A 27983-nucleotide genomic window follows, 5' to 3' on the forward strand; every position below is an offset into this window, starting at 1 on the left:
GAGCAGTAATGAAATGACTCAGCATACAGTGACAGTTCTGCTGAAGCCTGAATGGTCTTGCACACTGGGGTTTCCCTATAACATCACTGTGTTGAGGCGAAGCGTCATGACATTAACCCCTCACTTTCCTGTCGCCATTTTGAGGTTGAACAGTCCTGACGCCATACCTGTGTAAAATGGAGGGCAAGAGGTAAAGGTAAGACTGGAAAAAGCCCACTCATTGTATCCGGTGAGAGGGCTTGGAAAAACCCGTAGAGTGAAATGCCTTTTTTCCGAAATGGTGGACCAGAAACCTACATTTAGTGTTTTTTTTTTTTGTGGCCTTCCATTGCTTTTATGATAGACCTTTTTGCGTAATGGGATGTTTTTATTGGATATTGCTTATGGTATTAGACAACACTTTATGTTGGTATTCCTTGACAGCGTAAGCGATATATCTGAAATGCAGCGTGGTTTTTGTTGAAGTGTCTCTGTATGCTAGTTGATTGAAAAAAAACAAAAACAAAAAAACAGACATGGTAGCACAGATATAACTGGACAATTAAAGTTTAAAATGATGTAATAAATACACAGAAGTTCTGGAGTTTAACTCATCACTGTCTTCATTACCAATAATTTGTTCTAAAAATATTTGTGCCATACTCGCTGTGTGAATTTCCAAAAACTGACACTTAATTTTGTTTCACGTTCATAGAAGCATCGGACAGTTCATTCCAGATATGACTTGACTCTTGTTTCAAGCAACAGTAAGCAAAGTCGTCATGACTGAAAAGAACTAATTGTAGGCGCAGTGGGCTCAAACACTCCTGGGAGCTACCCACTTAATGTTGTCTTTAATGCACTTTAAACGAATGTGGCGAGATTGCTAAAAGATTATGCAATTTAAATCCGGAAAAAAAAACAAAAAACGAAAACCTGAAAACAGTTAAATATATTTTCAATTTCACCCCAGCAGTTTTCCCCTGCTACACTCTCTATAGCACATTTTGAAAACTGTTAGTTATGCTTTCACTGTTTCTTCCTATTGCAAGTTTCTATTTGACACAATGACAAAAAATAAAAGTGCCATCCTCTCTACAATGAAAAGTCCCAGAATCCAAATAAAAGACCTTGCTGATTTCTTAGTGTTCCTACGAAGGGTATTTGTCCACATATGTCAGCAACACGTCTATCATCGCTTTAGACGCAACATTCCTATGTGTACTTTTTGTGTCTTTATGAAGAATTCTGCTCATTTCTTGTCATTCCAGATCTCTCCTGAGTTTGGCCCACATGAGTATTCTACTGATTGAGGCTTTCTATGGTGGCTCCCACAAGCAGCTGATTGAACTGCTTCAGGAGAACATAGAGGACTGTGTGACCTATACGTTACCTGCTAAGAAGTGGCACTGGAGAGCAAGAACCTCAGCTCTGTATTTTATGCAGGCAATTCCAGCTGATCCATTGTACAGGTAAGTGATGCTCGGTCTATCTGTGTAAATCATGATGGTTTTTGTGACAATGATGCCATATTGGTGTTACATAAAAGAGAAATATTTTCTGTTGCTGAATGTTGAAATGTTAGCTGTACTTTGGACACCTTTTGTTTCATAGCACAGTTTCTGTTGTGTTTTTATCTCTGGGCTTATGCAGTGTGAAGGGGAAGTCCAAAGTATATTTTGGTCAGGGAGGGTGAGAAATGGACCAAATGGTTAGCTGACATCTCAACGCACACTCATACGCCCATGAGTTTTGGATTCCCTTTCGCTCTCTTCTCAGATCACCACACAATCTTGTTTTGTCTTTCTCTCTACAAAACACAACAAAAGACATTTTTGGCGCTACCCTCAGATTGTACTGTGTCTGATGGTTGCATTTTACATACAACTGAAGGTGGGGGAACCTACGTTGATAAAATGGCTGACTAATCTTTTTGATTTGTGGTTTGCTGGCAAACCAGTTAGGAAAGACAAAGATGCAAACTTAGAAAGACAAAGGATGTTCATACGGTTTGACATTTTTCTATTAAAAATCGCTCACTTTCACTCCTAAATAAACCATTGTTTGAATGTTTTAAACAGATAGTTTTTGGGGCAGAGTTCCATCTGAAGTGGCATCACAAGCTAGAAGTGTGAGATAAGATTTGATCTTGATATAAGCTAAAAGTCATTATCTCACTTTTCATCCAATCATATTCACAAGAATACGATACCCTTCAAATATTTTGAAAAGGTTAAAATGTTCTCTTTCTCAGAAAGCGCACAGGCAGAAAACAGTCTGAATCCATTTTCTGGTAATTGTCACCATGGAAAAAAGAATGAGTTCTTTGCCCCTAAAGGGAATAGAAATGTTTTTAAGTGACTGTCATTTCAGATATATTTTCAAAAATCATATACGTAGGAAATTCACCGATCTGAATGTGTTGCGTGAACGAAGCATGCCTGAAATGCCTGCTTCATGCAAATCAGCACAAACACACACACACACACACACACACACACACACACGCATACACACACACACTTACACCACTTACACAGAGTACACAGAGTACACACCATCTGATTGGGACTTTCTTTCCGCCTCATCATTGAGAGTGGGCGGGGGAAATCTTTTAGCAGAGCTGTGTCATTGCTGTGTCTATATGCTATGCATGAAAAGTGTGATCCTAAAAGACTTACAAAATGCATATCTTTACAGTCTGTGGAAATTCTAGTAGGTACCATCATCACAAAGGCCATATTAACATTTGTAAAATCATGACTTGACATTTGGAAAAATAGGAAATTATTTTTTTTCTGTGTGTTCTTGAGACAAATTCTGAGGGATAGGCAAGACAAAAATATTTGTGTTCGGTCATGTGGAGTTAGAAGTTATGGAGAAAATGACACCAGTCTCCTTGTGCTTGTCATGGGAAATATCGGCAAGAAAAAAAAACAAAACAAAATTATCTTACAGCCTGCTGGTGTCAACCTCCAAAACGGTACTTTCTAAGTGGGAAACTCTTGAGAAGTTTGGAACCTGACTAAGCAGAGTAAGACTCTCGCCCACCCACCTTGTCTCATATCATGAAGGTTGCTCTTGGAACCAAGGTGTCTGGCATGGCTTCACTGTCGCCACCAGAAGCAGAAAACGGTTGTTTACCCTGGAAAAAAATAGTGGGTGACTATTAGAGCTGCCACATCATACAGTTACATGGAATTCAGCTCACCGACAACAAACCTTTAATGTTGACAGTACCTCGGAATGGTTATAAAACAGCTTTTGTGAATCAGGGGTCACTGGTAATTAATGTATACGCAGTCGTTGTATCTTTCCGAGGTGGTATGGTGCATGTATGTCCTTCTGGTTCATTAGAAGATACTAAATAATTACTTGTTTGTAATTTGCTTGCCTGTGTTTAAAAATAACAAGTAATTGACTTTCAATTTAAAATGAATTAAATTATTAATGAATCTTTAAATATGTGCTGATCACTTAAGTGAAACTATATTATTCATTCCTTAATAATGTTTTTTTTTTTTTTTTCTTTTTTTCCCCAAATCTTTCTATGTCTTGCATTTTTGAAAAGGAAAAAAAGCAATGATGCCTCATCTGGTTTGATTCAAACTGGTGAGATGGATTTGTGCGTGGATGGGGAAGATGGTGTCTTGTGGATAGGGTCCGACACAGATAAGGGGGCAGGATGCAGAGGCTAATTCTGCTGAGGAGAGTCACAGTCTCAGTGTTGGCTCAAAGGCTCCCACATCAAAGAGGACTGAGTTTCGAGCTGACAGACAGAAGTAATATAGGACTAGGTTCATTTAAGGAGACGAGAAGCTTCAAAGACCTTTAACTGGCACCCCACCTTCCTTTGCTTTTAGTAAAACTGAAGTTCACATACCAACCATAGAATAAAAGTGTTAATCCTGGGTTTGATATTTACCTGTTCGATTTATTTAATAACGTCCTTGCAAGTTATTGGACGCCGGCAACTATGAATAAAAATCTTACGCTTTGATTTAGGCATAGCCTGTAAATGCTATACCCCTAAAAATCTTGGGCCAGCAAAGGTTTGTCCTGTTAAGTGTTCACTGTTTTAGGGTAAAGTGAGGATGAAAGAAACAAAACCCTGTTAGCTGTATATGGAGCTATAATTTATATCTGCACACATATGTGGATATTGTGTTTATGTTGGCCACGTAAACACACACACACCATATGTATTTCTATCAAAGTATGCCTCAACACAAAAACACAAAACAGGTTTATGCAAAGCTTGAAGTTGAAAATTAACCTTGCTCTTAAATGCTGATTTTAGCATAACTTGAAGGCATTCATAATAGTCTTGTTAGTCTGACTCACTCACTCTGTCTCTCTCTCTCTGTCCCTCTCTGTCTCTCTCTCAGGGTTTTGTTTGCCAGCTCTGTGCTCAACCTTGCGGAGCTGATTGCCCTCAGGCCAGATCTGGCTGACCTGAAGAAGATCCTTTACTTCCACGAGAACCAGCTGGTCTACCCAGTTCGTAAGAGTCAAGAGAGAGACTTCCAGTATGGCTACAACCAGGTTTTATCATGGTAAAAATACTCTCTTGTTCATGGAATATGGTTATCGTTCTGGTTTTCTTGGCAAAGGCCAAAATTCAAATGGCTAATTCTGTGGGGAGTATGTATTTCGAATAGTCTTTAAATGAAGGTAAAAAGCAAACTTGTGTGTGATTGATGGATAGAGCTATAGGCTTTCTGGGCTAGTATCATAATATGTTCATCTTAAAATAACTTGCTGGGATAAAATGCTTTTAGACTGGACACTTCACCAATATCAGTTGCCTGATACAGGCTTATGTAACCAGGTATTTCTTTTTCAGTTGTGCACTGTGAATAACAGCGAATAAAAGTTAAATTTAGATGTATTTTTGCTATACTAGAATACATCACAGCATTCCATAATTCTTTCGTTTTGTTTCTCTAAATACTCCAGTGAATAAATAAATGAAATGCTACGATGTTGCTATCATTCACTGAAACAATCAACACGCTGAAATGTAAAACGAGATAACAACGCTGCACAGTTTGTTGTTTTTGACTTCTGATTTAATTGAAGGCTTACTGGGTACCAGTGCTAAGCAAGTTCCCCTCAAATATTGTCCATTTATGTCTAATCAATACCCTTATGCTCAGGACGGTGTATTTATGGAAATGCTTGAGAGCCCATACTCCTGAATATATAAGAATAGAGGACTCAAGCATGTGATTTGAAAAAAAAAATAATAATAATAATATTGCTAATAACTTTGTAAATTCTAAAATATGATGTCAAGATGAAGAATAGAGACCAAGTGAGTGAGTTAAAGAGAGATGAAGACAGGATGCTTGACTTATAGTGAGTGAAGAATGTGTGTGTGTGTGTGTGTTGAGTGAAGAATGTGTGTGTGTGTATGTAGGCACGCGTGTGCCAGTGCACATGCACGTGCGCATGCTCTTTTTTGAGCACAAGTGCCTGTTAAGGTTTTGTATGCATGTGATGTCAGGCATTAATTAAAGCTAGTTAAACATTAACGTTTGTCTTCGTAAGTACGGGTCGGCATGCTGTGATGGGTTAATTACTGCAGCCCAACATAGCTCTCTCTATCTCAATAATTGAAGGCATTCTACTTGAGCCCCAGCATCTTCATTAATCCTGATCTGTACATTTAAGAGCAACCCTCCAAAGTCAGTGTCACCATGATTGTTGATCTGTTGGGTCGATCTGTCAATAATTCAAGTTCACTTGTGACTCGCTCAGTGTAGATGTAGTTCATTAACTTAGACAAATTTGGCATTAGAGAGACATAAAAACAATACACATTTGTGAGTAAGAGCATCGTTGAAACATATTTGATTATATCCAGGCTTTTTATGTTCTGCAAATTTCAATTATAACTGAGTGTTTTGCCATGATTAATTAAACTAATGGATCTCATGTCAGTGGCAATTAAAGACATTGAATATTCATGTTTATGTCATTATTTGTTGTGGTTTGTTTTGTAGTGGAATTTACATAAGAATATATGAACAATTTAGAAATACTAAACAAAACTAAAGTTAATAATTGCATATATTTCCATCCACAATTTCCATCCACCCGTTATACACATGGAAATTTTAGGAGACAAACTGTGGACCTTCTGTGTGTGGGTGTTTTGGTTATCTATGTATATTTATTCTTTAGCAAAACACCAGCACTCACTGTACATTAGACTGACACCATGCTGTGCGCTTGCTTTAGGGAAGCTGCTTCTATGTTAACTGTAATATACAACATGACATGTCAAAAAAAAAAAAAAAAGATTCCTTTGAAGATTTTTCTAAACCTAGCTCAGACATTTTATCCTTTTTCTGGCTGGGTCTTGCAGCTTGGTGGCGGATGTGGTGGTGTTCAATTCCTCCTTCAATATGGAATCTTTCCTCTCCTCCATCTCTACTTTCATGAAGACCATCCCAGACCACAGGCCACGAGACCTGGACAAACTGATCCGGCCCAAGTGTCGAGTGCTCTATTTCCCACTTTGTTTTCCCGATGTCACAAGGTCAGTACGTATTATCCATGCAGCTATAGCAATTTGCCTTCTAGGGATCACTGTTCCACTGATTAAAGACAGCAGTCAGAGATTTCTGCTCGTAATCTGGCTCGAAAAACCTGGTAGAGAACACTAGCGTGGTTGGTGGCAAATCAACGACAAAGTTGTGTAAAAATGTGATTAGATTTGGCAGCTTTAATATCCTGTGTGTATTGCTGGCACACACACTCCTGCAGATACACATATGAGACGCATACATAGACACGCTCGCACAGATACACAAACACTGTCACCCGTTTGTTAAATATTTAAGACAAGATTTTGAAGGGATTTCCAGTACATTTTAGACTTATTCCTAACCTGATGAACTGTGCTTTTCACGTGTGACTAAGTCAAAATTGCATAAATATTTGGATGCTGTTGGCACAGTTTATTTGATTTTGTGTCTTTTGTTTATGATTTCATCAGCATCCTGATGAAAAGGGGATGGACTGTAAAGTTCAGTGCAGATTTTTCAATCAAAGCTTTCATCTCCACTCTATTTCGGGATAGCTGAAAAACCAAGTTGGATGAGAAAAAGATTGTTTTCAGAATATCAGCTGACTTTATAGTTCATGGTGAGGATAAATCTCACAGTCAAGGCGAACACAATACTTATAACCTTAAGTCAACAGACTAGAAAAACAGAATTTCAAGTCTATAATGTCATGATTTATTTATAATGATCCTGTCCGTTGGATGACAGAAGGTACTGTTAAACTAACTGGGCTCGTAATCTTTAACAGTCAGGATTCAACTGGATCTTTTTCTGGTCTCTAGTTGGATATAGCTGTTGTCTGCTTCACACCATAAAGGATCTGTTATGGAGCATGCAAGAGTACATATTTTCCTGCTCTTTCTCACTCATATGCTATTTTCCACTCAGTCTGGACAGTTTCGTTGCTCTTAGACATGTATGCAGGCTTGCAGAAAGCTGCCACGGCCTACTATAAAACTTCACTTCAGCACAGACAATGCAATGGCTCCTGGATTCGCTTAATGAACTGTCGTTTCAGATCAGTGAATAGGGGTAGTACTTTTTTTTTTTTTTTGGATTGCCTTGTTCCAAAACTGTGGCAAGCCCCAAACCATCCAAGAGCAGCGACGCCACAGAATGGGTCTGCTTCTCATTAGAGTCCAAATCAACAGCAGCCTAGGCTCAACATGAAAGTGGCAACATCAAAATACAGATTCGACCTGATTCAGAACAAAACAGATTCATAACCGTGCTCAGATTTGCAATCATACACGTCTGTTTGGTCAAGCACTTTCCCATATGCAGATTCCAGACATGGGAGACCAGGTTAAAGAGACATGTGATGCCCTTATAACTACTGTATCAGCAGTTTTCTTGCAATATTAAAGGTACAGTAAGAGGTCAAGAAAGATGCTCTTTGCTCTGCACTTAGCAGCACAGAGTGCAGAAGCCATAGGAATATTCCATTTTGGAAGATAATTTCATATCCATCTCTTCTTTGAATACCATATTATCACTACTCATGGAACAGATATGAGAAAGGAACATTTCATAAACAAACATTGCTGCTTCTTGCAATTGCTAACAATCCACAGTCCAAATGCAGTGGTAAAAAAAAAAAAAAAATAGTCGGTTTCAGTGGTTAAATCAAAAGTCTGTGCATGGCACGAAAGTACTTACATTGTTTTAAGCAAAGAGCTAGTATGTTGTAAGTTGTTATTTGTGCCACGTCTCAGAGAGAATGAGGATGTCCAAAGTGGACCTCGGCTGCATGTGTTATCATGCCATAGCAAACAAAACTGAACAAGACATGATTTGCCTCTGGTTGAGTTTAGGTATTTAGTACCAATATAAAACATAGAAACAGACCCAATAGCAATGGATTGTTTGGGTTCTTATGATGTGGTAAGTTTTATTAATTTATTTTTATTGGGGCTGCCATGATTAGTAATCGATGACGTCGACAATGAAAATGCATCGACAGGAGTATTTTTTAAGTGATGCATCGTTTTTTATTTTTATGAATTTACCTTTTTGACCTCTACAATGCCTCAATACATTGTAACAAATGTTTTTATTCAATATCACTACATAATTGCTGCAAGGGCTGCCACTACCGACTATTTTTCTACCAACTAGTCGAGTCGAATAGTCAAAAGATTAATCAACTATTCGACTCGTTGAAAGATTACTCGACTACTCAACTCGACTAGACGGTAGATTAATCTATAGAAAAACAGTCGGTAGTGGCAGCCCAAGCAGCAGTTACATAGTGATATTGAAGAAAAACATTTATTATAATGTATTGAAGCATTTTAGAAGTCAAAAAAGGTAAATTCATAAAAGAAAAAGAAAAGATGCCTCAGTTTAAAATACTATTGCAGATTTATTTTCATTGTCGATGTCATCGATTTCCTCGACTAATTGCGGCAGCCCTCATTTTTATGGGTCATAGCCTGGATTTGTTACCCTCCCCTTGTTTCAGAGCATGACATGCTCTTTTTGTCCAACATTAATGATACACCTGTACGGTCTATTTTTAATTGTGTCTGTTTCTCAAACCTTCATCCCTATATATTCTGTATATTTACCTTTTTGGCAACTGAATGCTCACCTCGGGTGTAAATGTGAGTCTTCCCATTGCATGACAAAATAGACAGTTGTGACTAACCATGGCACTGACTGACTGTCGCTATTACATCTGTGGTTGCAGCTTTGTGGAATGCAGAATGTGTACACTTGTAAATGCACTTTAGACAGAAAACAGCTCACTTACAGTGTACAGAAAATGTCTTCAGAAATCTATGTATGAGTTGTATATGTATGAGAAAGTGAGTGTGTGTGTGTGTGTGTGTGTGTGAGTGTGTTTCCTATGTCCTATGTGTGTTCATATCAGGCGGCTTATGAGGCCCTGTAAGTGAGCTGACACTGATGACGTAGGGCTCTTGCCTACAGTGTTTCTCGGCTCATTTTCAGATGGTAATGTGCCCCATCCAAACCAAACTCACCCAGTGTAAGGAAGCGATTATATGCATGACCGGCCATCCATCAACATGCCTGCGGTCCTTTTTTGCACAACCCAGTGTGTCCACCACTTTGAAAAGTAAGAAAGAAAGAAAGAAAGAAATGCTCCCAGTGACAAACAGAGGAATAATAACAGACAACTTCCAAAAAAAAAAAAAAAAAGAATCCCACCTCGCTTAGGTGGATTCCAGTATTACCCACATATTTTGAAAAACCCATGTGGTCTGTTGTTTTAACACGGCCTCATATTTTCAGGCATTTTCTTGAAATCCAGAACCGATTAATGCTTCAGACATTTTAAATACATGTTAGCCCTGAGCCTGTTGAAATGGTAGGTCTTTCATGCAGGGCATATTTAAATCTAAGACTGCCATGGTATATTTTTGGTTGAAGTTTAAAGTGTATGTGCTCTTTTTCATTTACCTCTGTGAGGACTGAGAGGATTCAGAGCTTTATCATTGGATTAGCCATAGAATCATTTACTAAGAACAAGATGCTTCTTATGTTGACTGTGATTCTCTACAAGTGTCAAATACCCCCCCCCCCCCCTCCCCCGTTTGTTCCCCTGATTTATTTAATTATCACACACAGCGCCTCCAAAAAACATTCTTCGGTCGAGGATGGTCTGCGGACCTTGAAATGCTTTTTATCAGCTGTGCTAGCCCTCATTTATCAATTTTTTTTTTTTATTTTTTAGATGGAAGTCGCAGTAATCTAATAGTGATTGACCTTAGCTAGCAGGATGCTGTGGAGAGGGACTATACCGCCTCATCAATCACTACAAAACCTCAAGCTGGTGGCCTCTTGATACGCTGCCTTTCTACGGAGTCTCTGCTCTGTGTGCAACAAGCACAGACAGAAGTTAATCAAATTGAGAAAAAAATCACGTGACAGACAGGTGTCTCATTCAAGTGTTTAGATGATCAGATTGCCTGGGGAATGTGGTGAGGCATGTGAATTTGCCATGACTCCTCCTATTGACTTGCCATTTGTCAAAATGGGTTTTGTTTCCATGGTGCCCAAATACCGTCAGCTGTAGAGCTGAGAAATTGATGGAGATTTTTGCTCTTGTTTTTTTTTCTTTCTTTTTTTTTTTCTTTCTTCTTTTGCTAGCCCTTCTTGAAAGGTAACAATGCTAGCCCTTCTTCTTTAAAGCTAATGACACCAGCCCTTCATCTTGAAAACTTAACATTGTTCTGTCAAGTTCTTTGAAAGGAAAAAAAGCCCATTGTTCCATTTTCTTAGGACAGGTTTTCATTAGTTCTTTTCTAACTCAAATTAGCAGCTGTTTGAAGCCGCTTTGAAAATTGTCTTGTAAAAAGAGTATTTGGTTGTGTTTAACAGTAGTAAAGTGACTCTCTGTGGAGTGGACTGTATCTCTATGTCTTTCATGACTGACTGGTGGAGTAATTCAGGGCCTGAAGCAGATGGCAGGATATCCTGCCGCACAGATTCCATCTGAGACATTCGAAAGGAAATATGTTGTGGATATTATACTCCTGTAACAAAGTTCAGCACTAAAACAATGTCAGGAAATAGGCTGACACTATATAACACTAATTTTAAGTATAGATTTGAACATTTGATATAAAAAAAGGTTCAGGAGGAAAAAGTTACAGAAATCAGGAATCATTTTGAAACTTCAAACATTAAGAGTATGCTCAATATTCATCATTCTCTTGCCGTGTTTGGTGACCATTTGAAGAGAATATGTGTGACACATATTGATACAAAACTTTCAGTTGCATTTATTGGCCTCTAATTCTAACCATTCAACAAGTCTTTGGATTTCAAATTTCACTTTGAAGCCTTTAAGAAAATGGGGCGTCACCCTTTGACTTAGACATCTCTAAAGACTGATTTTCTCTTGGTGTCACAACTAAATTAACCAGGTTTGCTCATAGATCAGATCAGGACAATGTTCCCTTCCCTTAATCTTGGTGGCAGGAGGCAGACAATCTCACTGACCTCAGAAACCACTGTCACCATATTGGCACCCAATCTCCAAATCCTCACATGACACTCTCCTCATCCCAACAACCCTTCTTTGATTGCTCTCATGCATGACTTTGGTAAGGAGTGTAAAGAAAGTGGGTTGGGGGTTGTCAGGGAGGAGTGGGAATGTACTCTCTTAATCAAACCACTGGGGGCGGCTTAATTTAATCGTCGAAACATCTGGCAGACACCTTTTCCCATTTGTTTCTCTGACATGACGTCCACCTCCTCACCATGTCGGGATATTTGCAGAGGTATCTTTCCCTTTCGCTCGTGGCACGAGGGGCTGCTCAGTATGCCCGGTGCAAATAATCGGCTGATGGAAAACGAAGGTATGGCACGCTTCTGATCTCTGACTTGCGCGTGCCAGGACTAAGCCACAATTGAGTCCATATGGTGCTTTGAAGTGCAAGGAGCCAGGGTGATGAATTCGAAAGAATCAAGGATCAAACTTAGCGTCAGAGATTTATTCAGAGCTTTTGGCTAAACGGCATTTGGCTATGGTTTCATTGGACTGGCGTGATATACCCGTGACAAACAGGTATTTACAAAACAAGTTCAGTAATGTGAAGCCCACATTGCTTGTGGAGCTCCTCCCTTGTTTGTTTCTGATTAGGTGGAATATTGCAACATGCTGAAAGATTAGCTCATGAATAAGTTTGTGGTGCATGGCATAATAGAAACAATTTTCTCTGGTGGCAAAATATACCAAATACATACATTTCTGATTGATCCCAGACCTCCAAACTGGCCAATTCACTCCTCACAGCCGTCTGATGTTTACTTAAGTAAACAGACACTCAGCGCCACACACTGGCTGCCATTACACTGTCCAGATGTGCACCGTACACGCTTTTGGCATACACTACATGTACAGCACTGAAGTCCTGAGAAGAAGCACAGTAGAAATAAAACGATAACCATTAATCAGTTGATCTAGCAGGAGAGCGAGATGATTAATTAACCTACATCTTAAATTCAAATGGTGGTTTTGCAGCTTTACTTACTATATAACCTATGGATATACAAATACTGCAACATTAATATTTCACCTGGCATAAAATGCTTGATCACAGGAATTCCTTACTATTACAGGAGAGCTGACTAGAGAAAAGGTAATATCTACCCAAAAAGCTAAATTTCCTACCCCTTCTTATCCTCACAGTTTTGTTCTGAAAGCCCCTATACAGTCAGTTTGACTTGCTGTAATGGTCTTCCCCTCTTGCTTTCCTACGCTGAATTTTTTTCCTGGTCTTGGCTGCTCACAGAGCAGTATATGGACTTCTGAACGTGGCTCCAAATGTTTTTTTTCTTTTTTTTAAGAATGAGGGGGAACATGATGAGCATGTAACCATAGTAATGCAGGTCTTGGGAGTGTGACTTCATCACACATGTACTGTGTTTTAATTGGAACAGAGTGACTCAGTGAGTGGTTGGCCTGACTCTCCTCTGAGTGGAAATGCTTTTCTTTTTTTAAGTGCCACATTTGTGAAATATTTTTACCAAAAAAAAAAAAAAAAGATTCTCCTAGTTAGTGACTGGAGTGCATAAAAATGAAAAAAGGAGAAAATCTCATCAGATGGATATTTGCAACGGAGTGCGTTTGACTTTGATGCACTTTCTGTTGCAGTACACAGTGCATGTCACACATATTGCATATTGCACTGTCTGTTGCAGTGCATACCAGCCTGTGTTACCCACATTTTGTTCAGTGTCATTTTTTTCTACAAGTATTTGAATTTCCAAAAGCATTGGATAATGAAGTTAGATCTGCACATGGAAGAAAATATATATTACAAAAGCCCAAGCTGTGTTTGGTGTTTTTGGAGTGTTATCAGCATGCTCTACATGACAGATGTCAAGGCTTATGCAAAATCTGCTTGTTCTCGTTGTCAGATTTTGGAGGCCATATGCATGTTACATAACACCATAATCTAATATGTCTTTTTCTTCTTTGCACCCTTATACACTTGTGTTCAGTAACAGGACGTTGTCAGATGCAGCCTAGTGAGGACGAAGGGCACAACAGCCTCTCAATTTCACTCGGCCATCCAGCAACTTGCCCTTTTTTTTTCAACTTCTGTATCAAACTCCATCACCGAAATTCTGGACTTTCTAATCCAAGCCTATGGAGTGTGGTGGTTTTTCTCCTGACTTTCACATGGGGCAGAGCAAAGTGGTTGCTAAGCGTCGGGGCCAAAACTGCTGCACTGATGGCATTTGACTAAGAGGTCAGTGCATAATGATGAATGGAGATGCTAATGTGCTATAATGACCTTCTCCTCCGTCCACTCAGTTCACTTCTCTGGTGTCCATAGTGGTCAGGCCTTCAGTGAGAGCCAGTGGAGAACAGGATAATGACACAGACACGGCTCATTTGAAAACGTCGCCCTTAGCCCCCACCCTACCCCCGCTGTCAAACCTTTGCGTGATCCGTCGGCCACATTATACAGGCACAGAGCAAGGGTGTGAATTGGTTCTGAGAGTTGGTGCTGGAATAAGGCTGTCTTGCCCCAAACTGAAGGTTTACGTTTCGCTTGCCTTCCACTGATTCTGTCAGCCCTGTTGAATGGGCTAGACTGGTGGAGATCAATGGAGTTTTTCATTAGGGTTCTAAAAAGAGAAACCCCCTCCTCCACACGTGATTATTGCCAATAAGGGAAATTAGATCAAATGATTTTTGACTTTGATTTTTTTTTCCCCTCACTCTCTCTCACCCTGCCGTCCTCTCACATTTAATCAAATGCCAAGTCATCACTGAAATTGCAGTTGATTTATAAATAAGCTAATTGGTGGAATTCTCCCTAAGTACCTCAGTCTCCCCTTTAACCAGTAAACACAGCGGTGTTTTTATTGCACAGTCAAAAAAAATCCTCATCTAATTTTTCAAATGGGCCTTTGAAATGAAATTTTCCCTAGGGTTTGTGAGGCAACTCCATCATTCATACTTTCTTACAAATACCTTTTTGTCATCTCCTTATTGCTTTTTTTTTTTTCTTTAAATAAATGCTGCCCGATTCCCTGTGCTCACAACTGTTAGCCTGATCAGCCCCTGAAAAACTCTGCTTTGGAGCTTTCATCGGTGCCTGTTCCCGCTGAGGTGAACTGTCCAGCATACACTTCTAATGCAGCTGTGGATACTCACTCTTTATGAGGAAGAGAAAGGGCTTTCACTTGGACATTTGAGTAATCTGACAGCGGTCATACTTCTCAGAGAGACACTTGCAAAATCTGCGGTAACTCTCAATTGTAGCAGATGAGTGGTGCAGTAACAGAAAAGCGTCGTTAATAATATAAATGTTTGTGGGAACAATTTTGATTTGATGGACACTTCATTTTTACGTAATTTTTCACAGTGTGTTGACCTTTTAGCACTTTGGTTTGCTGGTGGTAAGTGTGTTTGCCCATATGCAGACTTAATATAGGCGGTATGCGTACATTCGTCTCAAAAATATGCGACAGACTAAATTTAGAATGATTATGTGGAATTAAAGATGACTTCCTATGACGTGCATTTTACTCTTCTTTGGCGAGCAGCATTCATCATCAAGAAATTATTGATATCTACATCTATATTCATAACACATAACAGATTACTTGACAATAGCGTCATTGTTTTTTCCAGTAAATTCACAAGCAGAAATCATTAATCAATGTACATCAACATTAAACTTAGAGTGGACCTTCATAACAGATGAGATGCTGACTTCATAGTGCCATTCAATGAACCACAAGTGCCATATCATTATATAAGTCAACTCACTGTGTGTCTGCAGTGTCTAGTGGAATCATTTTCATCTGTGCTCAGGCCTACGGCCTTAACTATTTCCCCAGGATCCCCTAAGCCAAAGGATATGCCCTAGTCAAGTCAACAAGGCATGGGAATACATTCTGACACACTAGCTACAGTAGGCAATGGATGTCCTTCCCATAGTCATGCTTATCATCCCTGTTCAGTGACTGGTTAAACAGTGTCCCAAAAGAGGCATAGCCTATAATGAGAAATCTGCTCAGAGAGATTAGTCGTCGCTATTAGTACTGTATGCCTATCTACACAACCATGAGTATGTGCTGATGCTTTGTCGTGAAGATTGACAAAACCACACAACTGTTGTGTCTGTTCAGTTTTACTTCTACTTGTGTTCATTCTTTTTCTTATTATTATTATTTTTTTTTTTACCATTTAAGTCCTGAAATACCCATTAGATGTTACCATGACAGTTTTATATGCTGCAGCTCACTCTAGGCTGTGGTTGAGTAGTTTTTCAGCATTGAAGCCTGGTTTATGGCGGTGCCTTCGGCTGTGGTCCACTGCAAAAAATAATAGAGACTCAGTAAGCTAGAGGGAATCTTACTTCTGACCAGAGCTAATTGGCTGGAGGCCATCGTGCAACCGTCAATTAGGACTCCCGACGATATGGAGGCAGCACAGAGACTGCTTACTGCGCGAGGAGGAAAAAAGAAAAAAACAACAGAAAAAAAAAAACTTATTTTCATACTTTATGGATTTCTTTTGGCAGTGAAATATGCAGAAATGTAACTTTTCGTACAGATCTCTTTAACTTGAAATAAACACTGCGGTTACAGCACAAGCCTTTCAAAATGCACACTTAGCGTTTTTCTGTCTCTGGTGCTTTGATACCTTTGCTTGTGTTGCTGTTGTTTTGTATGATTTTATTAATACTGTCATTGCATAAGTATCAGTAGTTGTGTAACATTCATTTGTTTCCACTGCTGTCATTGTAACATTCATCTGTTTCCGCTGCTGTCATTGCTTTTGAGCACAGTAAGTTCTGAGTAAAGTCTCAGTGGTATGTAATAATGTTCACATATGTAGAATTTATACACTATTTACTGTATGTTTCGGGGAAATGTCAGAGAAACCCCATATGAGTGGGACCTTTGTAGATCATACTGCTTTTGTCGATTTCCAAGGGTGCAGTCTCTCCCTGTGTGGATGACATATAACAAGTTTACCATTCCTTTCCCAGATTCCTCCCTGAGCACAAGCTTCGTCACAGACGTGGGGGTTTGGAAAGCACTGACATCAGTGCTCAGCCTGCTGGTTACCACTCCCAGAGTCAGTCAGAGGAAATCAAAGCCAGGTAGTAATGCCAAAAAAAGCTTTTCTGTATGCCTCTATGACTTTACTCTGTTTAGCATGGTTTAGCACTCTGTTTAGTTCCAGAAGAATATTATATGTAAATGTAATTACCCGAGTAATTTGGGCGCTATAAACATTTGGACATTGTAGTATAGAGGATAATTTGGGCTTCTCTTTTAGGCAGAAAAAAACAACATGATGTCAGCAACACTTCGCTGAGGTTCAACTATATGCCAAGGACACCTAGTTCATGGTTTAGTGACATCAACCACAAATTAAGACATTTCTTTTTCTTTTTCTTTTTCTTTTTCTTTTTCTTTTTCTTTTTCTTTTAAATTACGCAGTTCCACAGAGCTTGCATTTATGACTCAAATCGACCCTAGCGAAAAGTCGACAGTGCCACAGCCATGCCAGGAACCACAAGGTGCCAGCCCAAATCAAGGAGAATGTAGAGGTCAGGAACCAGCCACCCCCAGTCCATGTGAGCACAGAGAAACAGAGCAGCATCGGCCTCTACACGTAGTCTGGCCCCATCGGTGGTAAGAAGACACACACACACACACACACACACACACACACACACACACACTATTTATTAAGGGAACACAAACTGGGTTAAATATAGTCCCATTATTTTATGATTTATGTCATTCTTCAATATTGCATTTATTTATTGTCGAGACACCGACATGGATACAGATATATTGGCCCTATTAGATTTTGTTTTCTATAATGTGAACAATTTCTTATGCTTAACTGGGCCCCGTTACAACCTTTTAACAGAAGATGTCCTCACACAAGCTTCATGTCTTTGCCGTGGTAAATTAAACTAATATTGATCTTGGCCCTCTTGAGTTAATTTGATAGGAGGAAAGGCAACGCTCTGACTGTACATCCCCAGAGGCTTTAGCCTTTTGAATCGAGTGTTTGGAGTCTCAGAGGGACTTTGCTGCCACTTCTGTTTTGGGCTGGCTCACTCTCTTGAGGAGCTATTTGAACATTTGGATTGGCGCACCACAAACAGCATTCATGTAGCAGCCCTACTTTGCTGGACTGACCTCAGGCACAATCATGTCAAAACAGTCGTTAGTGTTTATGTGCAGAAACAGCAAACACTGTCATTGTTGTTACCTGGCTATGTTTTTGCAGTGTTTTCTGCTCCCAGCACAGCACAAAATTATCTCGAATAAAGCAGTCACGCATGCAGTAATGTGAAGACGATGGTCTCGACTTAGCCTCCAACAAAAAGTGACCTGAGAATACTTCAGACAACAACCTATGCACAACAAGCATTCCACAAGTTATTTGCTTAAGATCATCAGAGTTTTGTTTGACAGGCATGGAGGGCATGGACAATGAGTAACATGCATGTTTTGTAGCAACGACACAAATAAAATGCATACCAGTGTTGTTGGATCAGTTTGGAGACTGCTGTCACAGTCTTTGATCCAAATCCCTTGGAGCCAACTGATAATGCTGTGATCCTTTTTTCTTTTTTTTCTTGAACATAATGCTCTCTAGACTTAGTTCCTTCTAAATGCCTATGCAATGGCAACGAAGTTCAAATCAATTATTTATGATTGTTTTAACCTTTTTCATTATAATGCTTTGATTGATTTGACCATCCTATATTATAATTCTGCTATAATTACATACTTTCGAAGATTGATAGCCTTTTGATTGACTCTTGTGCTGTGGGTCCCAGTTTGAACATTTTTAAAGAATGAAAAAATTTGTTCCATTGAGTCTTGTTTAGCAGGGAGAGGGAGAGAAGGATGAGAAAATAGTTGTATCCTCTTGGGGTAACTCTGTGGTTTGTGTCGAAGTTTAAATATCTTCCACTCCCCAGATTTTCAACTCTTCTTGGCACGAGTGAAAGCCAACGGCATTGTATCTTCGCCTCATCTGCCACAGATGGGAGGGGAGAAAAGATAGACCACTGTTGAAACCACATTTTTCTCCCATGACTCTGCTCATCCCTCAGCGGGGACGATACGTTTCTTTACCGAACGACAACACATAAATCAGATTAACAACTGAAAGGACCACCAGTGCCGAAGTTCGTTCTCTGACACTAGGATTTGGCCATGTTTGTTTGCATTTTACATTGGTGTCGTTCACCTACTCTTATATCAGTGACAAAAGCACTCCTTTTGTAATCTCCTCAAAACTGAGCAAAACACAGATGGATTAGCGATTTCAACATCCGAGCTTCATAAACGTTTGGCTTTAGTCCGTGTTAAATTAGGATTTAAAGAGGGAGAGAGCGACAGGGAAAAAAAAAGAGGTCTGGATAATCTCTGTGATTGGAGCCGTTGACAGCGTGTTCCATTTCATTCTTTTTTCAAGCCTCTCTTTTTTGTCATCATCATTGGTTGCAGATTGTTAATCTGTGTGTGGCCTGGATAGGCGCTCATCCGCTGGATTACAGGACTGTCTTATTGCAGGCACTGACCAGTCTGGATCAGGTCAGGCATGCTTTCCAGAGGGCAGCTGTTCACAGGTGGCGCTCATAGTTTGATGCCATGTTATTGGACGAATGAGAGGATGTTGGAATGGGGGAAGGTGGGCGGTGGGTGCTTTGACTCTTGTGCTAGGGCTTTAATGCTGCTTTCTGATAACCCCTGAAACTCCCAGTGGAGCAGCTTTTCACCAGAGGGGATTTTCTCTTTTTTTTTCTCGTCTCATACCAAGGGCAATGACAAACAAATACACACACATGCACATATGAGGGCCATAAAAAAACATTCGTCACACGCTTTTCATCCACTTTGCTTGTGGCACTGCACTTTCACACAGATACGTCGCTGTACAGTTAGACATACTTTGAGATGGGTTTTTTGTGAGGATAAGACAAACATATTAGGGAGTAATTTAAAAATTAAAATTTTTTTCAGACATTTGCTTTCATCCCAAAAAACCAAAGAAACGACCAACCAGCCAAACAAACAAGTAAATAAATAAATATATAAAATAAAGAAATCCACTGGGTTACTAAACGATGATGCAAGAGAGATTAGACCCTGATATATCGACACACTGTGCTGCTGCCTCTGTTTGGTCAAACCCCCGAGACGAAGACTTGCATGTGTGAATATGTGAATATTAATATGTAAGTATACATCAAAAGTCCAGGATGTGATTAGGTCCTCAGGCTGGCAGTCCTATTCAATAGTGTAATCACTTGGGAGGTAACCTCCAAGTGTGTGTAGAATCCTGTCGGGAACCATTTACTCCAGCTTACGTCTCAATGGGATGTTTTGTCAAAATATTCATATGAAGTTATGTTGAATACTAAAATAAATAAAATATGTTCTTAAAACTCTGTGATGAGTGAAGCAGGATAAATCAGCTATGAGGTTTTGCCATTTTGGAGTTTAGATTTTAATTTAATTACATGAGGTAGATTTAAATGAGGACCCAAGGTGAATCCTGGCGTATTATTTACTTTACCTTCAGGTCTTTTGCCAAAGTTGCAAGAACCAGGTGAGCAGTAGAAAACTGACCAAACACACTATGTTTCCATACTAAACCATTATTCATTTCAAACCATGAACAAGCAGCGACTCCCATAGCACAGTCAATGGAAGAGCCACATCTGTTTTTGTCCATCTTCTCTTTCTGTTTGGAGCTGCTCAGTGCTCAGTACACAGTTTCCACTGCTGTTCTCCGTACCGTGGTAATGGCTTGCAGTAAATTTACACTGTCCATCCCACCTTTTAGCATGCTTCACAGTGATGAAAATACAGTCTACTCAGTGGCAGTTTGTTTTGTCTCGATTTAAAAACTGGTCTTCTCCTCCCTAGTTATTTCTGACTGCCCCTTAATCAATCCCCAGATAACCGATGCCTTGCCTTTCAAGTGTCCCGTTAATTAGCACTTTTGGTTTCTCGTGATTAGATTCCTTTAACATTGCTCTTTTGGAGTAAATAGAGTTTGAATTTTAAAATGCACCTCTCGGGTGCTACTTGAAGGAGAATATTTAATGGCGGCTGTCTAAATGAGAGGATTGCATTCTTTTAAGTGGTAAAGGATGTGTGCTAATGAGGACTCTTTTGGTCCCTGTAGGTTGTGTGTGTGGGTATTTTTATTTAGTTACACTCTTACTGCTTAGTGAGGTCACAGGGTGAAAGCTAAGTTCATTATACTATGTGGATGAAACTATTTGAACTACACACACACACACACACACACACACACACACATCAGGTGATGGATGTTGAAGCATTGCAGAATATCCAGGATAGTTAAGGTCCATACACGTTGTGGATATATGGTGAGAACTAGCAGAAGAGATTTAATATCATTTTAAGTTTGGTCATTTTAGTCTTTGCACTCATCACTGAGCTCATTAATGTTGGTATATCAACTGCGGTTGATGATCCACCAAGTGAAGCCTCTTTCCAAATAAGATGATCATAAGACTACATTCATCAGCCCACAGAGACAGAGTGATATTATGATATGGAAGACTCCCTCAGTAATAGTCACAGGATGAGGCTCCACTTTTGTGTGTGTGTGTTTATGTGTGTGTGTGTGTGTGCGCGCGCGCGTTTGTGTGTGTGTGTGCGTGTGTTTGTGTGTGTGTGCATGTGTGTGCCTGCGTGTGTGCATTTGCCTGGGTGTGTCCATTGTCTAGCTGCACTAGTTTCACATTGAGCTTGGTAATCTGCATGTGACATATATTCAGAGGCATTAATTACTCCTTTGCCGCACTGTAAGCAGGGTTAACAGAATGTCATTGAATTCTTGTGTTTTTTCAACCTGACAGACTGGTTCATAGGCACCCCTGTGGTTGGCATGTTACCTCCTGGTGGGCATTGCCGCTGTTTGACGTGGGGAGGTAGACTAACGTCGTCCTATCTTAACAATATGTGCGAAATCAAAGGGACTGAGAATTAATGAGTGAATCAGCTTTTAACCACGGGGGAAAACGGCACAAAAAAGGAAAAAACAGAGGATAAATAAGCTCCCACTAATACCTTACATCCACCGAGGTGGGGAGCATCTTCTACTAAACACAGTTGTTTTGACCTTCAGCAAGCAGAAAAGTATACTAAACAAAGGGCCATGCATACTTCTGGATACTGCAAAAAGAAAGAGACAAAATGGATTAAAAAGGTAAATCTGTGATTGGTTATAGGTTTTCTATACATTTTTGAATTGGTATATAAAGAATGATATAAGTTTACAGTGTAACTCAATAATCATTGCACATATGAGTGTAAGTTTGTCATTTTTAATTTTCACACCGAAAAAGAGTCTGTTTGTACATCCTATTTCATTAAAGACAGAAAACAGAAAGTTTTATTGTTTCTGGCCAGCAATAAATGTAATATATAAGGTCATCACCACTTAAATAAATAACTCTTTCAGGGATTAATTATCCTTTGCAGCATAAATAATCTGTGTGGAAAATTGCACAGCGCAGACAATATTCACTGGTTCAGTTGTGACTCCTCACTGTACTGAGTCGCCTTACAGCATATACTTTAGTCAGACATCCTAATCAAAACTCTGCACTTGTCTTGAAGTGGTGGACTTGCAACGTGTTAAGCAATTAGAGACTCCATTTCATGTTAAGTACAGCTGATTGTTGAAGACTTGAAAGCATAACTGGTCAACTTATCCACATATTGTATCTGTGATAGTGTTTCTGATCCTCTCATTAACAGTCTCAAAAGAATCAAGACCCTTTGATCAATAGATCTTCAGTCTGACACTGAAGTCCTCATATCTTCTCTAATGAATGGTTTTCTATTGTGAGGTGGTAATAAAAGCTTAGGGCTTTAGTAACTAAGTTTATAATTTTGGGGGGTACATTTTTTCATGTTGTGAACTAAAAACTTACAACAGTTTTTTATTTTTTATTTTTTTATTTTTTTAAATGTAATCAACATGGTTTAGCATCAGTTGACAACAAGCATTTAAGCGCTTTCACTCCCTTTACTCATATGATATATAAATATACATGACCCTTCATTATGTGGTCACATTGAAGTTAAATGAGTGTTGAGCACATTCCAGTCTTTCTGCTGCAGTAAACAGCACCAGGTGCACAAAATCAGAGCACAGTAACTAAACTCACTGTATATGTGGCCAACCAAGACTGTCTAGAAAAAAATGTATTTACACAAAAAAGCATTTATACTGAAAAATTAGAAACTCTTCACTCTGTTTCTGTTTTCTGAAGGGAACATGACAAAAACCCTGAGCTGTTCTTTGAGACCTTGCTGAAGCTGAAAGAGAGAGGGCTAGAGTTTGAGGTATCAGTTCTTGGGGAGATGTTTACTGATGTTCCAGGTACTACAAAAGATTTCTGTTAATCTTTTCTATGTTGACATTACAAGTTTGTAGCACTAATGATGTATGTAGTAGACTTTAGAAAACTTTATTTTTAAGAAAATTAAACATGTTTTTGTTTTGGAATGATGCTTTTTGTAAACTTAACCAATGCTCTTTGGTTTCACAAAATCCTGGTGATGAAGAAAAGGAACACTTTTTCTCGCACAGACTTTTCTCGCAAGTCTTGAAGTGTGTGGCAAGGAGATCCAAAAAGACAGATTCCAGTTCAGTGTTAGCTATGCACTGAACATAGCACAGAATCTGTTAAAGAGATTATGAACCCTTTGAAGTAGTGCTATGGTCTCTTTCATTACTCTGTTATACAGAACATTTGGAAATTTACTCTATTGGGCAGCACACACTAAATATTTCAGAATTGGTGTGCAGACCATGGATCAGCACATATACTCAATTACAGCTATTACAATTTCTTAATGTCCCATCACTATGTATATCATCCAGACAGTATTCCACTTTGTAAAAAGTCAAACATTAATGTAAAAAGATTTAGGTAAATATCTCTGCTAAGGCAGTAAAGAAATTCTTACATTGATAAATTTCCAGTCGATGAGTGTGTAGATTATGTTACAGTCTAAGGTAGTTTGCTGGACCAGTATTTTCAGTGCTGTTGACATTTTTAATTGGTAAAATACACTCGTCATTAGTGGATGATGATGGTGCTATAATGGCTCTGGGACAATCTAGTGTATTTACAGCTTTGTGTTGCCTTAATTTATGCACACACACGGAGGAGGCAAAGAGAGACTTACAGGAAACACACTCTCTTATATTAGAACGTAAAGTTTTATAGTTGCATAAACTGCCATTGGGGGGTTGGGGTGGGGGACTGGCCATAAATTTTGCTCATATTTAGAAATTATGTTTATGATTGCTCGGAAGGCAATCACATTAAACCTGTTTTAATCCATTTTGATTTTAGTAATAGAATCGCTTTATTGATTATTTTTGCCCTCACCTCTCTAAGTCTCTGTAAGTTAAGGTGCCCCTGTGTTTCACTTTCAAGCAAAATATGAGCGCATCCAATCTTCTTGGCTTCCTTTAGTCTGTAATGCAAGACTTACAATTCGTATAATTGACCAAAACTTTCCCACAAATTAGTTTGTTAGTTGTAAAATCAGCAAACACTCACTTCATCTCAGAAGTTTTCAAACTGTCTGGCCCTTTCTGATGCACTTGTTCTCTATTGGTAATGTGCATGTGACGTACTCTATTCTATTCTGTTTTTGCACTGTTGATCTCTCCATTAATGATCTGGGTTTTTTTCTCATACTTTTTTTGTCACTTTCACTTTCTCCCATTTGTCAAGTTATACTGAGTTATACTGAATGTCATTCCTTTTGTTCTGTTCCTGTTCTTTGTAGATATCTTCACTGCAGCCAGAAAACAGTTGGAAGGTCACATCCAGAACTGGGGTTACATGCCAAGTAAAGAAGACTACATCAGGATTCTGTGCCAAGCAGATGTTGTTATTTCCACAGCCAAGCATGAGTTTTTTGGGGTGGCCATGTATGTCTGTATTAGTCTTTTTTGTCCAACAGTATTTGGTTCATTTTGTGTGTTTAAGATACATCACAATGTTCGTTGATGGTAAGTTGGTGCAATGCCAGCGAAGTACCTGTAGGAGAAAATCAGTGAGATTATTGCCATTTGTGAGAGAAATGCCTGTAAACATAATTTTGTCTATCTTTAAAAATTCCCTTCCTGCTATTTGAAGTCAGTGTAACCAAGGCTGCTACACACTAGGTTGAGCATTCCAATACACAGATTCAGAAAGGATGTCAAGAGACACTGGACTTGAGTCACAAGTTGTGCTTTCACTCACTCTCCAGAGTTTAGGTAACACCATTTCTTGCCTGTAGGTCAGCATCAGAAGTGTGCTACTGCATGTCGATAGAGAACCAGAGAGCTTTGAAAGCACCTTCTTTTGATCAAGTGGGTATGCCTTGGACCAGTAACTTCAGTCACCTGTGCTCTCTGTTTGATGGGCTTGTCAGATGAGGCCAAAGGCCAAGGTACAGCAGATCCAAGACATTTCTTCAGTGAAAGTAGATCAACATGTCTAGATCAGCTTAAGGCGTGCTGTCAGCATGCAGCTCTGCGTACATTCTTTCAGACCCCAAAAATACATATATTTTCAGACATATTGGTAACCAGCAAGTTACCTATATATATACATCTATAAAAAGGTAACTTGCTAGTTAGCCACATTACTACCACAATTGGTAAGGAGACTTTTTATTGTGAGGAGGCCGGATTTAAATTTATGATGAAATTGTGAAGCTAAAAAGGAAATTTGTTTAAACCTGAGATGTTTCCTCAGTGGATTAGAAGGGAGATTTTTTCTTGCTTTCATTTAATCAAAGGAATCAAGGAAGTCCTTCAGCTGTGTAGACTCCCACCCTCTGTGTGTGGCACAAGTGTGTTTGTCTTGAGGCACAGTGAATTAAGTACCTGGTGAGAACGTGGGCCTTTTGAAATTTCTTTTTTTTTTTTTTTTCCCCTTTCTCTGTCGCTGCTTTACAGAGAACATCATAGGAATGCTGGGTGGGCTCTACACTTATATAGTTCCATAGCTTACTCTGTGCACTTTATAAGTATTTTTTGACTACATCAGTATAAACTGGATTTATAGGGCATCATTTTAAGAATCAATTCTATGTATGAGGTTTGCATTTTTAACAAACTGACATGAGCTACCGGTATATTTATTGTGTATTTACTGGGAGTGGAAACATTAGCAATTCCAGCTTTACCGAGACCATGCTATCAATGAATGAACCATGCTAAGAAGCTAAATACAGAAAGACCAGCTCTCCACTCTTACTGGGCGACTGAGTAGTTGCTAATGTGTGGCGTCCTCGTTATTGTGGAAATGAGCCTAATCTGATTAATTGTCGGCAGACGCCTGCTCGTGCCCTGCAGAGAAACAGTAAGTCAGCCGAGCAGAATGATCAGCTAATTATATTTGAGATGAGAAGCCTGATAAGCATTTGCACACTCACACATTACTGCACTGACATGGAACTGACCTTAATCAGTTGCCTACGACGTGGCTGTCGCAAAATGAACCGGGCCAGCTTTGATTTACAAGCACGTTAGATCAGCCTGCATGGTTGCTGATGTTATAGCCAATGCTATATGCTCAGTGTTTATTTGTCAAAATGACTGCTGACTATGATCAAACACAGTGTCTATCCAATAGATTGACTGAATCTGGAAATAGGCAGCAAAAGTATAGCAAATGCTACACTTGTGTGAACTGCACTTGTACCGCACTTTTGTAATAACATATTGTTATATTGCTAGCCATGGGCAAAGAGACTCACAGATCCGCTCAAGTTTTGTGTGTTTTTGTCCTAGTCGTCATACTTGTCCTCTCTTGTATGAAATTTCAGAGTCAATAACCAAAGAACTAATTTTTTTTGTTTAAATATGCATGGCTGTAGCATGAGGGATGATGTGGTGATTTGATGAGGAGGGTCGAGACGGATGGAGTCATTAACCGTTAATGCTCATTCCACAAAATATTTAAACAGCCGGTCATTTTCTCAGGAAGCGATTGGGGTTCAAATGAGTTGAAGCAGTTGGAAGCAAAGTTTTGCTCCAGTTTGAGCTATCTGTTGTAGACTCTTTCAACCAAAACGTTTTGACACAAAACACAAAGGACCAAGATTTCTCATTTGCATGTTTTTGCATGTTATATATTTGAGGATATAGCAACATTTCAGTGAAGCATGATAAGGCAACCAAGTATCTTCAGTTATTTTTGTACCGTCACTGAAGAAGGTTCTAGAAAATTAGCTGTAAATTTGCCTGTGTAACCCATTTGGAACCTGGGTCTTAATCTATAGATTTGGCAGGTCTTGCTTTGAAACACGCCAAAGAATATCCAATGCAAACTTTATCAGACCGAAATAATTATTTGACCTGAAAAGCTCTAAGTAATTGTCTTTTTCATGCTCTTTTGTTTCATATGTAAAGTCAAGATTCAGGAAACATTTAACCCTGCACCGGTGTAGCCTTCTGTGTTCAGTTGTTAAAAAAGAAAAATGTCTTGCAGGTTAGAGGCTGTCCACTGTGGTTGTTATCCACTGTGTCCCAAGGCTTTGGTCTATCCTGAAATATTCCCTGGTAAATAATTCTTCGATTCTTTTCAACTATCTTTGAAATAGTATCAGCATACACTGTCACATCCAAAGGCTTATTCACAGTCATATTCAAGACTTTATCTCCTGATGAATACATACAGCCAATAACTAATTCATCTTAACACACACTCTAAGGGATTAGGCATAAAATGTTCTGGCGTTTTATATAAATAAATAAACCAAACCACAGTTCAATAATGTAAAACATGGCCCAGCATGGAGCAATATGCATCTTTAATGATAGAAGTGACTGGTGCAGTATCTAGTCTGCACTTTGAGGTTTTTTTGTCATTAAATATGTATTTTCCCCGCCCCTCTTCCCAGCGGAGTATCTATACTCGACACCTGAGCAACTTTGTAAGAGGCTGCAAGGATTCTGTAGGCGACCTGACGTGGTTAGGCGACACTCTGTCAAAGTAGGTTTCCTGATTTGTCAAAGCTAATAACTGAGAATGTTATAATATTTCTGGCATGGATATCCATGAATTGTAATATATTTTTTTTCAAGAAATAGAAGCATCTAAGCACTTTTGCTGTGTTTTTAATAAAGTGTTTTTGTAGAACTGCCTACTTACGTCAGACAAAAATGTTGAGACTATGGGGATGTAACATTAAAGTGAATAAAACACGCCTGTCGTCTGTCACTTCCCAGTATTCTTGCACGTTGTCTTATTTTCTCTCTCGTTTAATTTCAACTCACATTACTCTTCTCTTTCTTATAGGTGGACACCAACGTGTTTTCCTGGGAGACTTTGGAAAGGGGATTCAGGTCTCTACTGACGCCAGAGTCTGACAGTACTTCCCTAAGATGAA

The 27983-nt window shown here is 39.2% G+C and overlaps 1 protein-coding gene across 1 annotated transcript; it reads left to right on the plus strand.

Moving 5' to 3' along the window:
* Positions 1-166: 166 nt before the first annotated feature.
* gtdc1 (glycosyltransferase-like domain containing 1) lies at positions 167-27982 on the plus strand. The gene is made up of 12 exons (XM_030787542.1): positions 167-196; positions 695-746; positions 1251-1451; positions 4368-4535; positions 6353-6526; positions 16544-16657; positions 17001-17195; positions 22850-22959; positions 24384-24528; positions 27083-27153; positions 27495-27586; positions 27893-27982. Exons 3-12 carry the CDS (start codon positions 1273-1275, stop codon positions 27980-27982), a joined length of 1338 nt encoding a protein of 445 aa, XP_030643402.1. The 5' UTR covers positions 167-196; positions 695-746; positions 1251-1272.
* Position 27983: the final 1 nt, after the last annotated feature.

The sequence above is a fragment of the Chanos chanos genome, chromosome 10 (assembly GCF_902362185.1).
Source record: "Chanos chanos chromosome 10, fChaCha1.1, whole genome shotgun sequence".
Classification (NCBI taxonomy): Eukaryota; Metazoa; Chordata; class Actinopteri; order Gonorynchiformes; family Chanidae; genus Chanos; species Chanos chanos.